General features: G+C 45.1%; 1 protein-coding gene across 1 annotated transcript in view; it reads right to left on the reverse strand.

Annotated features, from left to right (window-relative positions):
• Positions 1–16,248, reverse strand: part of ANKRD22 (ankyrin repeat domain 22) — a 74,613-nt gene extending 58,365 nt beyond the window's left edge. The window contains exon 1 of the mRNA XM_073596358.1: positions 16,013–16,248. Within this exon, the coding sequence (XP_073452459.1) occupies positions 16,013–16,033 (21 nt within the window). The 5' untranslated portion in view covers positions 16,034–16,248. The remainder of the gene's footprint in view (positions 1–16,012) is intronic.
• Between the last annotated feature and the right edge of the window lie 319 nt (positions 16,249–16,567).

Raw genomic sequence — 16,567 nt, forward strand, 5'->3', positions numbered from 1 at the left:
AACGGGGCACTCGAGAAGATGAGGAGTATCCCTCACTAGCACTCGCATGGTGTACGTTTTTTGGACCAGTTGCTTCCCAGGTAGATGTGGTGAATGAACAGTGACACCCCGTAAATTGTTTCACTTAACAAGGTGTCTACATTGCTAGATCATAAATTGTTTTTAATTAACCAATTCCTTTCTAGAGCTATGCCATTAAATAAAGCCCATTTTAACCTTCAAGGTGTGCCAGTGTTCTCGGGTCCAGGAAAGGGACGTGCCATCACTGGTGCCAGGCAGAAGGGACCCAATAAAATTACAAAGCGGCTCCTTCAGGGGTGAGCACTAAACTTCTGAATACCACAATTGCTGCCTATGAGAGCAGAGGCTTGTAGGCAGGTTACCTACTGTATTGTTTTCTTTAGTTCGTTATTTGGCTGCCCAATACAAGGGGTTAATGTTTCTTGCTGCCTTACCAGGGCCCGGCCTCCCCTCCCAAGTGATAGAAAAGGGAAGAGAAAAAGTGGACTCAAGTACGAGAACCTTGCTGAAGCTTCCTGAGACTTGTGGCCCACCTTCAGAACACCAACTCATCAGGATCCCGACTCCCCCCACCACACAGACTACTGGATACAGGCCAAAAAGCTCACTACAATTTAACCATATGATGTTAAATCACAGTCATTATTTGTTGCCGTGCGTATACATGCAGCAACATTTCACAAACTTTGGTGGCCCCGGGTCTTTTATAGTCCTGTCAGTGCCCTTCATAAGGAAAGATCTAATCAGGGAATTCTATGTTGGAAAAACAAGCTAAGCGTGCTCTTCCATGCACTGCTAGCGTGTGTACTACACATGTGCACTGACATCTCAGAAAAAATGGATATTACATTAAGAATTCCAACTGGTTAGAAACATTTTGAACAGCGATCACCCAAGGTTACTTGCTACAGTACTTCTCATCTCACATAATTCCATGTTATCCAATCCTGCTGAAATTATTGCAGGTATTCGAATGCGCATATGAACCTTAAAGTTTTGTCAGAAAATAAGCCCTGCTGGATCACTTCACGCTGGCCTCTTTTGCAGGTATAGTTATGTAAAACATTACAAATAAAGTGCCTATACTGTTTAAAATCTAGTAATGCACTGTCTTACCTTGCTCTGCACATGCTCAGTTGCTCTCTATTCTCGGAAGTGTGCCAGAAACCAGAGGCACTAGAGTCTGATCAGCTGACAGAGTTAAGATTTACAGTTGCAGCATGAATGACACAGACTGTGCTGAGGGAACAGAGATTAGGGAGGGAGAAGAGAAAAGCAGGGGAGGCAACAGGACAAACTCAGCTGCCAGGGAGACCCAAAAAAAATAAAAATTAAAAAAAAATAAAAAAGGAAGAATTTTTAACTTTAGAAGGATATTATCTTATCTTCTCTCCCTGATAAATATTCTTGCCTTTCTCCCTCAGCAGGGCAGCACTATGAACTGCAGCACTGTCAGGCTCCATGCACACTAGGCTTAAAAAAAAACATCTGTTCTATTTGGAGTAAGGCTCCATGCACACTGGCGTAAAAAAAAAAACGTTGCTTCTACAGGACTTTTGTGTTCTGCCTGTAGAAGCAGCTCAATGTTATCCTACGTGTCCATGTACATTAGGACGATTAGAGGCGTATTTTGAGATCAACGTTTAGAGGCAGAAATAAACCCCTCCTCATTTGCGTTTCTAATTGGAGCTCTTACTGGCAGAAAAAACATAAAACTCTCCTAAACTCGTCTAAACTTTGTACAAAAAATGCTCTATGTGAGAGAACAGACGTTTTTTTCAAGCCCAGTGTGCATGGAGTTTTCAAACACTCATATAGAGCATTTTTTGTACAAAGTTTAGATGAGTTTAGGAGAGTTTTACGTTATTCAGCCAGTGAGCTCCAATGAGAAACGCGAACCAGAAGGGTTTTTTTTCTGCCTCTCAATGTTGAGCTCAAAATATGCCTGTAATCGTGCTAATGTGTATGGACACATATGATAAAATTGATCTGCTTCTACAGGCAGAACACAAAACTCCTGTAGAAGCAATGTTTTTTTAAGCCAGTGTGCATGGAGCCTAAAGCTTCTGTCAGACTTCATCTCTAGCTAAGCCAAAATATACTATAAGGCAGGGGTAGGCAACCTTGGCCCACCAGCTGCATTGAAACTACAAGTCCCATGAGACATTGCAAGACCTTGACAATACTACAATTTGTAGTTTCACCACAGCTGGAGGGCCAAGGTTGCCTATCCCCTGCTATAAGGGCTGGAAATGTACATATATTTTAATTGAAGAAAGTGACATAGGTTTTTGAGACCAAGGAGAGGGGGAGAGTTGACAATAAGGAAGTGACTGCTCTGAGCTTCAAGAAAATGGCACCCCTTACTTTAGCAAGAAGAAACAGGACCACTGCTTGAAACAATTTACATCACACACTATTTTTGGTAGCATAATTATTAGCGTCCATTCACACTAGGGGCAGAAAACATGGCAGAACCTCTGGCAGAAAAAGCAGCAGAAAAATGCTTGTAGTGGCTCATATTGCACAAGAATTTGTGTGTTTTTATGGGCATTTGCTTTTAGAAGCATTTTTTTCCAAAACATTCCCCTCTGCTCATTTTTCACTCACATCAGTGCACACTTGAAAATGCCAAAAACTCCTAAACACCGCGTTTAGGTGCATTAAGTGTGTTTTCTGCCCAAAAGCTCCTCACAAAAAATTTGATTCTGGGTTTTCTTTCCTGCCTCTAATCACTCCTCTGAAAATATGGCTGTAAACTCCCTAATGTGCATGGACACATAGGCTACTGCAGCGTACACACGAGCGGACTTTACGGCAGACTTTGCCCGGCGGACTTTTCGACGTACTTTACAACGGACTTTCTGAATGAACGGACTTGCCTACATACAATCCACCAAAGTCCGTCGAATTCGTACGTGATGACATACGACCGGACTAAAACAAGGAAGTTCATAGCCAGTAGCCAATAGCTGCCCTAGCGTGGCTTTTTGTCCATCGAACTAGCATACAGACGGCGGACTTTTCGACCGGACTCGATTTCAACGGATTAATTTAAAACATGTTTCAAATCGAAGTCCGTCCAACTTTTGAGAAAACAAAGTCCGCTGGAGCCCACACAGGATCGAATTGTCCGACCAAATCCCGTCCGCCGGGCAAAGTCTGCCGTAAAGTCCGCTCGTGTGTACGCGGCATAACAGAGCTTCTTCTACAGGCTCAAGAAAAAAAAACAAAAAAAATGCAAAAAACGCCTGTATAAGCAGCATTTCCTGACAGACTCCATGGCAGTCTACATGTGGGGTTAACCCTGCCTCCTCTGCAATGCTATAGGACCCCACTCCCATAAATTTGAGCTCATAGCCAGAGACTGCATTCTTTTTGTCCTCCTCATTGGACCTACAAGCAATGCACTCACGTTTACGGATGTCCAATCGATTGAGGTTGGTGCCGAGCATACGTTCCTAGCGGTGTCAAGAGAGCTCAGGACCCAGCCATGGGCAGGTACGTGGCTCCAGGTCTCTGTGTCCAGTGGTGGAGACGGCCTATGTATGCCCAGGAGTGAAGAATCGGCTGGCAAGGTCTGAAGCTTTTTTCCATGGTAGCAGTTTGTGTATATATGTCCTTGTCTTCTCCTCATGCCGTCCCTTGCCCTATTTTTTCCTGTTTGCTCCCTGGTTTCTCTATGGCGCCTGGAATGCTACTGCAGGGACGGGGATTGTTCTTAAAGGGGAAGCTCTCTCTCTCTCTGCGCTGCCACTTGTACTCATTTCTCCTGGGACATGTGGGTGTTCCTACAAGGCTGCAGGATTGTCACCTATTCGTCTGCCAAGGTGCTATGGACAGGTCAACGCCTCCGTGTGGCCAGCCCTCATGCTCTAGGTACGTGGGGTGTGAGGGGGGGCCCCAGGTCCACGATTGGATAGACATATCCCCCAATGTCATACTTTTTACCCTTCTCCTTTTAGCCAGGTCGTAATGGCAGTTTACCATTCGAGACGACAGGGACCTTGCCAGGCCTCAACGTCAACCTTCTCCATCCAGGTCCAGACGTGACTCTCCGTCTAGGACCCATCAACAGAGGAGATGTTCCCATTCCTCCTCCAGACACTGCACCCACCACAATGACAGCCGCTCTGTTTGCAGAGTCTGCTGGGGATGTGGGACTCGAGTCCCGGAGGGCAAGTCCTTAGGTGACCCATGTTATGCCCAGACAGTCGGGGAAAAAAGAATCTGAAAGCCGCCAGATGGAGTTGCTAGTTAAGCGTGTGGCGCAGCAATCCCTCAAGGAGTGGAGTACAAGCCGCACGTGGAGCCAGTCAAGCTCCCTGGCTGATGAGGCCCATGAGGATCTGGACCCATCCCAGCCTTATGACGCATCTCCCGGGTCTTCAGACAGCAAGATAGAGGGAGACGAATTTGTCGGAGGCTTCGACTTCGCCCCGGTTTCACCATTGATTAAGGCGGTCAAAGAGGCCCTTAAGTGGGAAGATTCTTCCACTCCCACAGCTAAGCAGAAGAAATTCTTCAAGCACGTGGGGAAGGAGCGCTCCAATTTCCTTCTCCTTTCAGAGTTAATGGATATCATTGTTGAAGAATAGAGCAGAGTAGACAAGAAAACCTCTTTGTCAGGCAAGACCTCCAGATTATACCCCTTCAAGGCAGAAGAAGTGAAATATTTGGAAATCGCTCCCCTTTTAGACGCAGCATTGATGCGATTAGCCAAACATGTCACTCTCCCTTTAAAAAATGCTGTGTCCTTCAAGGACGGGCTTGAGAGGAGAATAGATCAAGATCTCAAGAGGATAAAGGGGTTAGCCGGTATGGCTTGCAAACCCGCTATAGCCCTCGTGGCCATGTCTAAGGCAATGGAAGCATGGATAGAAGATGTGGACTCCGTGCTCAAGGGCGTTTCAGAAGAACTGGCCCGGGGTTTGGCGGTCCAGGAATCTAAGTTGGCAGCAGCCTTCCTGGGAGAAGCTTCTATCGACCTGATCTGCCCGTTGGCCCGGACTATGCTATCCTTGGTCACGGCTAAGCGAGCCTTATGGTTATGCCCTTGGCTCACCGATCCAGCATCCAAACAAGCCTGGTGTAAGATCCTCTTTGAGGGGACCCTCGTTGTTCAGCAACAGGCTGCATAGTGCCATAGCCTGGGCCATGGGTAGGAAGTCGAGCTTCCTGCCCCAGGATAGGTGTCTGCTCGGTCAGAAGAGGCCCCAGTGCAGAATACGCAGTACTGAACGTTCGAGGGACGCTCTTGCATGCCCGGCCGGGATTTCTGAAAGAATTGGAACAGAGGCCAGACATCCTTCCAAAAGCCTACTAAAAGCCAGACATCCAGTGGACACGAGCGGGCTAAGTTGTTTTGAGAATGGGCCCGCCCAGGCGGGTCGGGTGATGGCACGCCTGCTTCTCTTCCGGCACGTCTGGGTGGCCTCAATCTCGGACTACTGGACCATCAAGACGGTCTCTACAGGCCATACATGGTCTCTCACCAGCACTCCTCCCCCAGATTTATTTCTACCCTGCTACCAAGAAAGAAGCAGGTGTTACTGCCCTATGTGGATTCGCTGACGATACAGGGAGCCGTGGTGCCTGTCCAGAAGAGCTAAGAATTCCAAGGGGTGTACTCCCCTCTCTTCCTAATGCTAAAGAAAAACGGTTTATGGCTCCCCGTGATAGACCTAACTTACCTAAACGAGTTTATACAATACGAAAGATTCAAAACGGAGACTCTGTCTACCATCTAGCAAGCCGTGCAGCCAGGCGATTGGCTAAGCTCAATCGACTTAAAAGATGCCCATTTGCCTACAGAGTTTCTCCAGCAATGGAACTCAGGAGACAATGACCAATCCATTCACATATCAGTGATAAGGAACAGACTCTTCTGGTGGCTTCAGCGCAGAAATCTGCTCACGTGCCACTCCATCGCCTCCGTTTCATGGTCACGACAGATGCCAGCGGTGCTGGATGGGGAGCCCTTTGCAGGTCAGAACTTGCACAAGGCAGGTGGGATGCCCATTTCCACAACCCGGGTTCGTCCTGGAACTACGGGCAGCCTGGTGTGCCCTTCAAACCTTCAGTCATCTCCTGAAAGGGGAATCAGTTTTATTGAGATTGGACAACACCACAGCGGTCTCCTATGTGAAGAGGCATAGGGGCTTCGGGAGCTCCACCTTATTCCGAGAAGTCGAGCCCATCATTCCCTGGGCCCAGAAAATCCTGGCCAATATCTCAACAGTCTTCGTCCCCGGAGTCCAGAATATCCAAGCGGACTTCATATCTTGCACACAGATGGACAACAATGAGTGGTCCCTTCATGTGGAGACGTTTCGAGTGGATCCTGTCCTTGGGAGTCGATTCCGAAGAAGACCTATTTGCATCCCCCTGCAACTTCAAGATCAGGAAGTATTATACTCGGGGCTGTTGCAGCCAGGCCTTCGGAATAGACGCCCTGACATATCAGTGGAGCTTCAACAGGGCATATACCTTTCCCCCGTTCCCAATCATCATGAGACTCCAAGCGGAAGCAGTCGAGGTGGTGGTGATAACGCCTTACTGGCTGAACAGGCCATGGTTTTCCCTCCTGACCCAGCTCAGCTTCCAGGATTCGGTTCCTCTTCCTCTCAGCCTGGACCTTCTTTCTCAGGGGGCAGTCCTGCACCCTTGCCTGACGTTACTGAGACTGATGGTCTGGTTCTTGAGAGGGAGAGGCTGGAAACTCTCGGGTGCACGTCAAGAGTGATTTCCACCCTCACGAGCTCACGAAAGGCAAGCGCGAATAAGGTCTACGGGAGAATATGGGCCAAGTTTGTTGAAACATCATCCTCTATGGGTAGATCGTTCAGACATCCAGGAATCCAAGATATCCTCAGATTCCTTCAATCTGGCCTAGATATGTCTCTATCCATCAGCTCTCTCAGGGTCCAAGTCTCAGCCCTGTCGGCCTTCTTCGGAATGTCATGGGCCGTTCACCCTCTAATCCAGCAGTTCTTCTGTGGGGCGGCAAGATTTAGGCCCCAAAGAAGGCCAAGATTCCCCAAATGGGATCTTCCCCTTGTTCTCGACTCACTGACTGGACTCAGTTTCGCGGGATCCTCTCCGCTTTCTATCAAAGACCTTTCTACAAAAGTCGCCTTCCTAGTAGCCATCACTTCGGCCAAAAGGGTTTCTGAGATCAGGTCCTTGGGTCATGAAGAACCATTCCTGACTTTCTTCCCGGACCGGGTGGTCCTCATCCCTATGCTCGGCTCAAACCCAAAAGTTACTTCAGTGTTCCATGAGAACCAAGAAATTGTCCTACTTATATTCAGGGCCCCAGGGTCCACTGAAGCTCACCCTCTGGATGTAGGGGAAATACTGAAGGAATACCTGCAAGTTACTTCCTCCTTTAGACATTTTGACTATCTGTTTATCCTGCACTCCGGGAATAACAAAGGAAAGTGAGCTTTGACCAGAACGAGCATGGCCTGGATCGTCCAATCCACCCAGCAGGCTTATAGGGCTAATGGCTTGGCTCCTCCAGATGCGGTGATGGCACATTCCACCAGGGGTATGGCAGCTTCGTGGGCAGCAGCATGTGGCTCCAGATGTCATCTGCAAAGCGGCCTCGTGGGCCTCCATTAATACCTTTATGTCACATTATTGCATAGAACCTGCTTCTCTAGCTTCTGTGATCTTTGGTTTAAGAAACCTGTCGGTTGACAGGGCAAATTAAATTTATTTTTGATCAGCATAATCACCCGTGTGGTTTGGCTAGCAATTTCCCACACGTAGACTGCGATGGAGTCTGTCAGGAAAACTGAAAATTTATTATCAAATACTTACCGTAAATTTTCTTTCCTGATGGACTCCATGGCAGACTGAGTTTGCATCCATTGGTCAAGAGTTGGCCAGTTACGGAAAGCAGTTTCTGGCTGTGAACTATAATTTATGAGAGTGGGGTCCTATAGCATTGCAGAGGAGGCGGGGTTAACCCCACACGTAGACTGCAATGGAGTCTGTCAGGAAAGGAAAATTACAGTAATTATTTGATAATAATTTTACAGTTTTATATGCCCAGCATGAATGTAAAATGTCTGTTCTTTTGTTAAAGAACAATAATTGTTATAAAAAACTGTTATGAGTAAAGTGCCGCCTTAAAGTGTCACTAAAAGGAAGTAAAAAAAATATATTCTATACCACTGTAGCACCCCCTAGCGTGGCTAAAGTGCTAAGTGATAGGATTTTTATGTTTTTTTTTCCTCCCTGCTTCATGGAAACTTGGAGAAGGTTCCAGAAGCAGTTGGAAGAGGTGTAGGAGGATCTAGCTGGAGTGTTATGAGGGCCCTGAGCAATCCCCAACAGGTGGGTTGGCAGGGGGCAGGCCTCCCCAAATACTCAGGGTCAGCCCATCTGGGGCAGTGTGGAGTTCGGTTGGAAGAGGGAAATTGAGTGTTAGACCGTTGGAGGCCTTTGAGAGTAGCTCCCCAGTCTGAAGGGGGGGCGGGTTAACTGGGCTCAGGTGCGAAAGGGACCCCTTCTCATGACACACGGAGGGATGCTGACCAGGAGGCACGGGAGCAAGGAGATGACTGCAGGACACTGCAGGGCAAATCTCAAGGTAGGAAGACAGCCAGGAGGGCTAGTGAGTGATACAGTCAGGGGACTGAGATGCATGCCTGAAGGGACTGGGTGCAGGCAATCTGGGATAGATGCAGAGTCAGTCTGGGGGGACTGTGGAGAAATAGGCAGGAGGGCTAGTGAAAGGGGCAGCTGCAGCCAAGCAGGCTGGCAGTCCCTGAAGAGGTAGTACTGGGAGCAATGGCCACAGGAATAGGACAGCTAGCACCAAATACCTCTAATTGTCAACACTACCAAAGGGGCCCATGGTCCCTGCCTGCAAAGGGCATTGGCTATGGTCTGATTACGTTCTTGTCAGACTATCCTGTCAGTGCAAGCTGGTCCTGGGAGTTGTAGTTCACAAGCAAGTCTGTGGTGGAGGTAGAAGAGAAGTGTGTATATATCGGATGTATATAGTTGAGTCCCTGATGATTTCCTACTGATCAAGTGGGCATCCCATAACAACCCTTCCCCATCCAAGTTTAATCCCCTAAATAAAATAAACAAAAACAAAGCTGCAAGGACTGCTTCTTGTCTCAGAGCAAGTGGAAAATTAATGTGCCTGGCTGTGCAGCTCGCCATGCTTGTCCCTCCTACTACTGCCATTGAACAGCACATCCTGAAATACCAATAATAAATCTACTCTGCTCAAACTACCTTTAACCATCTCAGCTCTGGAAGATTTACCACCCTTCCTGACCAGGCCTTTTTTTGCGATAGGGCACTGCGTTACTTTTAGGGCACTTCCAAACTGGGGTGGGGGGGCGTCAGCTAGTTTTAGCGGCGCTTTACCGTAGTGTTTGCATCACTTTTCAGCCGCTAGCGGTGTGCTTTTCACCCCCGCTAGCGGCCGAACAAAGGGTTAAAAGTGTCCGCAAAGCACCGCTCCCGTAACGCCCCCCAAGATGCTGCTTGCAGGACTTTTTTTCTCGTCCTGCAAGTGCACCGCCCCAGTGTGAAAACACTCTGCTTTTCACACTGGGGTGGCTTGAGAGGCACTTTACAGGCACTATTTTTAGCGCAAAAACGCCTGAAAAGCGCCCCAGTGTGAAAGTAGCCTAACTGACAATTTCACGTGACAATTGTCGTGTGACACTGAACCCAAATAAAATGAATGTCCTCTTTTTCCCACAAATAGAGCTTATTTTTAGTGGTATTTGATGACCTTTGCGTTTTTGATTTTTTGCGCTATAAACAAAAGAAGGCCGACAATTTTGAAAAAAAAAACAATATTTTTTACTTTCGGCTATAAAACATATCCAATAAAAAAAAAAAATGTAAAAAAAAAAAAAAACTAATAAAATAATCTAATTTCTTCATCAATTTAAGCCAATAGATTTATTCTGATACATATTTTTGGTAAAAAAAATAAGCGTATATTGATTGGTTTGCGCAAAAGTTATAGCATCTAGAAACTATGGGATATATTAATGACATTTTTATTTACTTTTTTTACTAGTAATGGTGGTGATTAGCGACTTATAGCGGGACTGCGATATTGCAGTGGACAAATCGGATACCAATTGACACTTTTTGGGAACTAATAACACTAACATAGTGATCAGTGCTAAAAATATGCACTGTCAATGTACTAAGGACACTGGCTGGGAAGGATTTAACATCTGGGGCGATCAAAGGGTTAATTGCGTGCCTAGCCTGTGTTTTTGTACAGTGCAGGAGGTGCTTTTACTAGGGGAAGGCATGGATCCTTATCCCTGGTTTGCATTCCCTGCCATTCTGCCTTTGTACCGAATGATCGGTGGGTGCAGGAAAGACATTGGCACCCGCTGTGTATAAGCATACATGATCCTGCGCACAGCGGATGCCCTGTAGCAGTATATCCACTATAGAGCAGTCGGCAACTAGTTAAGCTGGGTATACACTAGCAGAATTTCTAACAAAAATTTGTGCGAAAAATTTGTAGGAAAACTTGTACAAAAATTCTCAGTGCATTTGAACGGGGTTTGAAAGCATTTCAAGATTCCGTTTGCTTTTAACATTCAATTTTGTAATGAATGGACCTTGCCAAAGGAAAACCACACACCCTGTTAGAAATTTGTACGCTTGAGAAAAAATTTCCATCTTGCTTTTTCGAATTTTCTCAATGCTGTGGTCAAAAACCATCGATTTAACCCACTGATAATTAGAAAAAGGAATGAACATTCCTACAACTAAAAACATTGAACGAAAATCTACTAGTGTTTACCCAGCTTTACGAGGGTGGCTTTGTGGATTCTCCATGGGTCCGCTGTATGCACCCTCATTGGTGCACTCTCATGAACTATAATGATAAGGGCAGACACTGGCATATATAAGCAAAATAAACACCCATTGCTACAAACGCTGCCCACACAACACTGCTCATAATGGAAATATGAAAATAGGGACGTGTAGGCAGGTTGCCTAATGTGTATGTGTTGTTAGCACCCGGCTGCCCAGGTCAAGGGAAAGGGTTCATGTTTTGCCGTTTTGCTGGGGTCCAGCCTCCCTTCTGTGTTCTATAAAAGGGAAGAGATCCGGATCCTAGGGGGGCTCTGGGGAACACTTGGGGAATGCATGGGAAACCTAAGGTTTGCTGGGACCTACAGTCCGCTCTGGAACATGTCATTCTCTGTCAGAGCATCACTAAGTATGGACTTTCCTCTAAGAGACTTCACGTGTGCAGGTGACCTGGGGCAGCCACAGTTAGAAATGGAATGTTATACATGTTTGCCAAGTTACAGTAAACATTGATTAAACTGCTCAGAGCCTGGTCTGAAGTTATTCAATGTGTGTATGTGAGTATAACAAAGAACTTGGGTCATTAACCACTGTATGGAGTATGTGTAACACTAGGTAGAGATTCACAAGTAACTACAAGGAGAAACAGCAACCAGTCATTGGCATAGGTTCACCCGTAGCAAGGGGGTTGGTGTTTGAACTCCCTCCCTAGCTGTCCATCTCCATCGGTCACTGGGAGTGGGCTAGCCATATGGAGATCTATGGCATAGTCACTTGGTATGGAATGAGAAGGGTTAAGTGAGCGCACGTATGAGGTCCACGCTTTGTGCTCACCAGCACCCCATTCTGTTACTGAAGGTAACAAGAGGTATGCTGATAAAGTGGGCAGCGGCTCAGCCTGTCTCTCTGAATTCAAGCTATACATCAGTACAAGTGTGTAGGACATGGGACGAAGATGCTTAAGGAGGAACTCTGTATCTTGGGTACTACACACATGTGGCTTATCTCTGAGTTAGGAGATTGCCTTAATGTCTGACTTTTCACATGACCGCAGCTTCCACCTTGCCCCTGAGCACGCACTCAGGTGATGTATTAACCCACGTGCAAGGATTAGTGACCCCATTCAATACCTGGCATAGTCCAAAGAACCCACCCCAAGGGGAACCTCTCATGTGATAGATGTATGAGATAAATCCGCGCAATGGATTAGGTATTTTGTTATGGGTGTGGCTGCTGCCTCTACAGATACAATACCACCTAGGTGGAATGTATTAGAAAATGGTAAAAAAGCAGGAGTAGTATGGCGCTGCCCTTATGGAGATAAAACAGATTTTTTTCTGTGTTACCTAGTATCCATAATTCCTAAAGTATTGCTTTTAAAGATGGTTATTATAAACCTGTGTGTGCCAAAAAAATTTAGTATTTTTATATTCAAATCTGTGACTGGTGCTGGATTCTTGCTAATAAAAGTAAAATAGCAACATAAGGTGCTTCAATTAATCAACAGAAGTACATTGTGCTAAATCAATAAAGTGACCAGTGCTAAATCATACAAAATTGTGCAAATTATCCATCATAAATAGTGACTGATGTGCTGTAACCAGTATTAATTGGATAGGAAAAGTTCCGTTTGTGAGAAAAAAATTCTTTTTGGAGTGTTTTGAGGTGTTCAATCTCTGAGGATCAAATATCTGTAGGAAAACTTCTTATCCAGGTGCTGGATCTTTAATTAGTGCCTTGTCTGCATGCTCTGACAATGCTTGCACTCACCGGATTTTTCTTTCCCCTGCAGGGGTATGGATGGTCACAGTGTCTGCCACTGTGTAGCAATCAAGGATGTCCCCCAAACTTTACTTGCATGATATGGTGTGATATTTACATGTAAAGGAAAGAAGGGATACCCATCGCGTAAAACCATAAGATAACTTTTATTAAAGCTTAATAAATATATGTACTCACATTTCCTTGTCAAAAGAAGTTTATTGAGTATACAATGTTATAAAGATACATAAAGTAAGTTTACAAGGATCTATAAAGTAAGCTCATTGTTTTACAGTAGGGTTTATATAGGTAAATATCATGAAATTTCAAATATTAAACATTGGGTTCACGTAAACCTAAATTAAAGATATATATATCATTTCCTTAGTTACTTTTGTAGGTATTTAAATGATTTATACCTACTATACATATTGTTTACAAGTAGAGTGTATATAGGTCAAATAAATTCTGATAATGAGCTTTAAAGGGGTTGTAAAGTTGTTTTTTTTTTTTTTTTTAAATAACAAACATGTTATACTTACCTTCACTGTGCAGCTCGTTCTGCACAGAGTGGCCCCGAACCTGGTCTTCTGGGGTCCCTCGGCGGCTGTTTCAGCTCCTCCCCGCAAGCATTTACCACCTTCATGCGAGCTCCCTCGCACGGTGGCGAGTGCTTGCGGGCGCGCTCCCGTGATACAGCTGGCGGCTATAGCCGCTCGCTGTATCACTCGGCCCCGCCCCCCCGGGCGCCGCGTCATCGGATGTGATTGACAGCAGCGCGAGCCAATGGCTGCGCTGCTTTCAATCCATCCACTGCAGCCAATCAGCGACCAGGCTGAGCTGCAATGAAGCTGACGAGGACGAGGAGCGAAGATTCGAGGCGTCAGGTAAGTAAAACGGGGGGGCTGGGGGCGGCGGTACTGTCAAAAGTTTTTTCACCTTAATGCATAGAATGCATTAAGGTGAAAAAATTTTTACCTTTACAACCCCTTTAATCGTAAGGTGGAGAAAAGGAAATATGTACTCACATTTGAAATGAAAAAACGAGCATAAGAAAAAGATATTGAATTCCCTTTGTTAGAGGTGCTGCAAGACGTCCGTAGCCCGCCCCTCCTTTTTTTATTTTATTTTTTCTAATACATTCCACCTAGGTGGTATTGTATCTGTAGAGGCAGCAGCCACACCCATAACAAAATACTTAATTCATTGCGCGGATTTATCTTATACATCTTACACAATTTTGTATGGATTTTTATGATTTAGCACTGGTCACTTTATTGATTTTGCATAATGCACTTTTGTTGATTAATTGAAGCACCTTATGTTGCTATTTTACTTTTATTAGCAAGAATCCAGCACCAGTCACAGATTTGAATATAAAAATACTCAATTTTTTTGGTTTATAATAACCATCTTTAAAAGCAATACTTTAGGAATTATGGATACTAGGTAACACATAGAGTTATTGTTCACTACAAAGAAAAAATCCGTTTTATCTCCATAAGGGCAGCGCCATACTACTCCTGCTTTTTTTTACCAACCTCTCATGTGACCCTTGCTTGGCGTCCAACATGAGAGGGAAACAAGGAGGATGTGACAGACCACCTGTTTTCCAATTTACAGACGCATGCATAGTAGAACCTGGCCCATTGACTACAGGGATCTGTAGTTAAAAGGAGAGCAGTGCATGTGACCACAATACACACACACTGCTCGTAATCCTAAAGAGCGTAAGTGACAGGAAAAGGGAAAAAAAAACAAACTGATGATTATATAAAAATGCTGGATTATTTTTTTTTTTTCTAAAAATTGAGCGTCACTAATTCTAAAAGGCTTTGTTAAACCAAAAGCATTGGAGAATAAGTCAGGAGTAAATCAGGAGTAAATCAGTGAAAACTGGGGTAAAGTGTACATTTTGTGAGAAGCTGAGACTGCATGAATGTTGTATATTCAGGCCTATTCACCTTTCCTCTGCCACAAAGAAAAGCTACACAGATCTGTCACTGATTAAACCTACGACAACAGAAAACTTGCTCCTACAAGTTGACTTTACATTCCCATTGACACAATGGTCTTGAAGTGTATGTAAAAGTCAAAAGTTTAGTTTTTTTTTAGGTTATGAATACAGAAGATAATAATTAAAACTTGTCAGTTTATTTTTTTTCTAAGTCCTGTTGGATAGGTTTCCCCTCCCAGAGACCCACCAGAAAGTCACCGGAAATCTCTGCAAGGAAAGAGGAATTCCCCTCTTAGATATTTGTTACTGGAACAAGTGTCCCCAGTGGATGATTTTCTCATTCTTCCTGTTCTGGTGACAATTATAAAATTTTCTTTTACTTTCTGTCTCAATGTCTGACAATGGCCACCAGGCCAAACAGAAAGGGTTAATCTCTCTAATAGGGACACAGACAGCAATAAAAGATCTAGCTTTTCCAATCTCCAATAAGGATGAGCTCAGGCATGTTCGCAAACAGCACGTGCAGAGCCAGCCAGGAAATCAGCACTGCACAGCGCTAGTCACAAGCAGTGAGACATTGTCCCGATGCGTGGCTGCAGAGATCGGGAAATGTCTCACTGCCTGTGATTAGCGCTGTGCAGTGCCGACTTCCTGGCGGGCTCTGCACCTGCTGTTTGCGAACACGCCTGAGCTCCTCCTTAATCTCCAATCTAAAACTAAGCAAAAAATGCGTGTGCTATACATACTGATAGACTGGCAGAAGATTGGCATGAGTGAAGTCTAAGGATGAGCTCACACATGTCTTCGCAAGTCCGCCAGGAAGCTGAAACTCTGCAGTGCTAATCACAGGTAGTGAGACATTTCCTGATCGGTGCAGCCGCGGATTGGGAAATGTCTCATTGCCTGTGATTAGCACTGTGGAGTGTCAGCTTCTTGGCGGACTTGCGAACACGCGTGAGCTCATCCTTAAGTCTTTAGAAACTGTCACTTGTATCAATATGGTTATTGTTTGTTCTTATGCACACAGGTACAGAGGTCTGTACACCACCAGAATTCAGTGTATTTCTCCACCTGGGAGTCAAAGGTGTTTGCATACAGCTGCAGCTAGTAGCCTGTACAAATCAACGATAGGCTGACAGGCGCACATCCGTGTTGATACATGTGTACAGGGACTGATGATCGGTCCTGAATGTAAACTGGTGCGTATGCATCCATTGGGATGTGAAGGCTCATCTGTACAGCTTTGGCATCGGTCAGCCTGTCATTGATTTGTACAGGCTGCTGGCCGCAGCTTTATACAAACACCTGCGACTCCCGGGCTGTGGCGGTGTACAGCCCTCTGTATCGGTGTGCATGAGTCCTTAAACAAAACAGTATTCGATATAATGTGCAAACCACATCTCAAACCTAATAGCTGAAACAGTGTTTTGCCTTCATTGAAATCACACCAACCTCAGAGTATAAGATCCCCATGTCCACAGCACGTCTTCGGTTTCCAGATCAGACGCACTTCCAGTTTAATGAATCTCCTCAATTGACCATCAACTGCTTTTAAAAAGGAAAACGTGAAAAAATAAATTGTGAAAGATGAGGCAAGCTCCACTCATAGCATGCCAGTACTCAGGTGGAAGTGTGAAATATCCTGTCATGAAAGAATTGCAGATGATAATGCCCAACCCAGGAGTGTTGTGTTACTCAATAACAAGACAGGACTAGAACGAGTTACAACACTGGCCTCACCCATTCATTGTTCACAGACATTGCCAGCAGCATGTGGAGCTGCCATAGAAGGGAAATATGACAAATAATAGATAACATATAATTAATCATATCCGGAAACATATCCTATAGTAAATGTCACATCAGGAAAACATATACCTCATGTGAACATCGCTTCTCTGTCCTTCCACAGGTATGCTGCTACTTTACACAGCCACCTAAAAACTGACTGATTGCTCTGTTGATGGTCAGCTGCTGCTTTTCACCACCTGTAGCCTTGTCCACATT

This window comes from Aquarana catesbeiana, linkage group LG08, assembly GCF_042186555.1.
Source record: "Aquarana catesbeiana isolate 2022-GZ linkage group LG08, ASM4218655v1, whole genome shotgun sequence".
Lineage (NCBI taxonomy): Eukaryota > Metazoa > Chordata > Amphibia > Anura > Ranidae > Aquarana > Aquarana catesbeiana.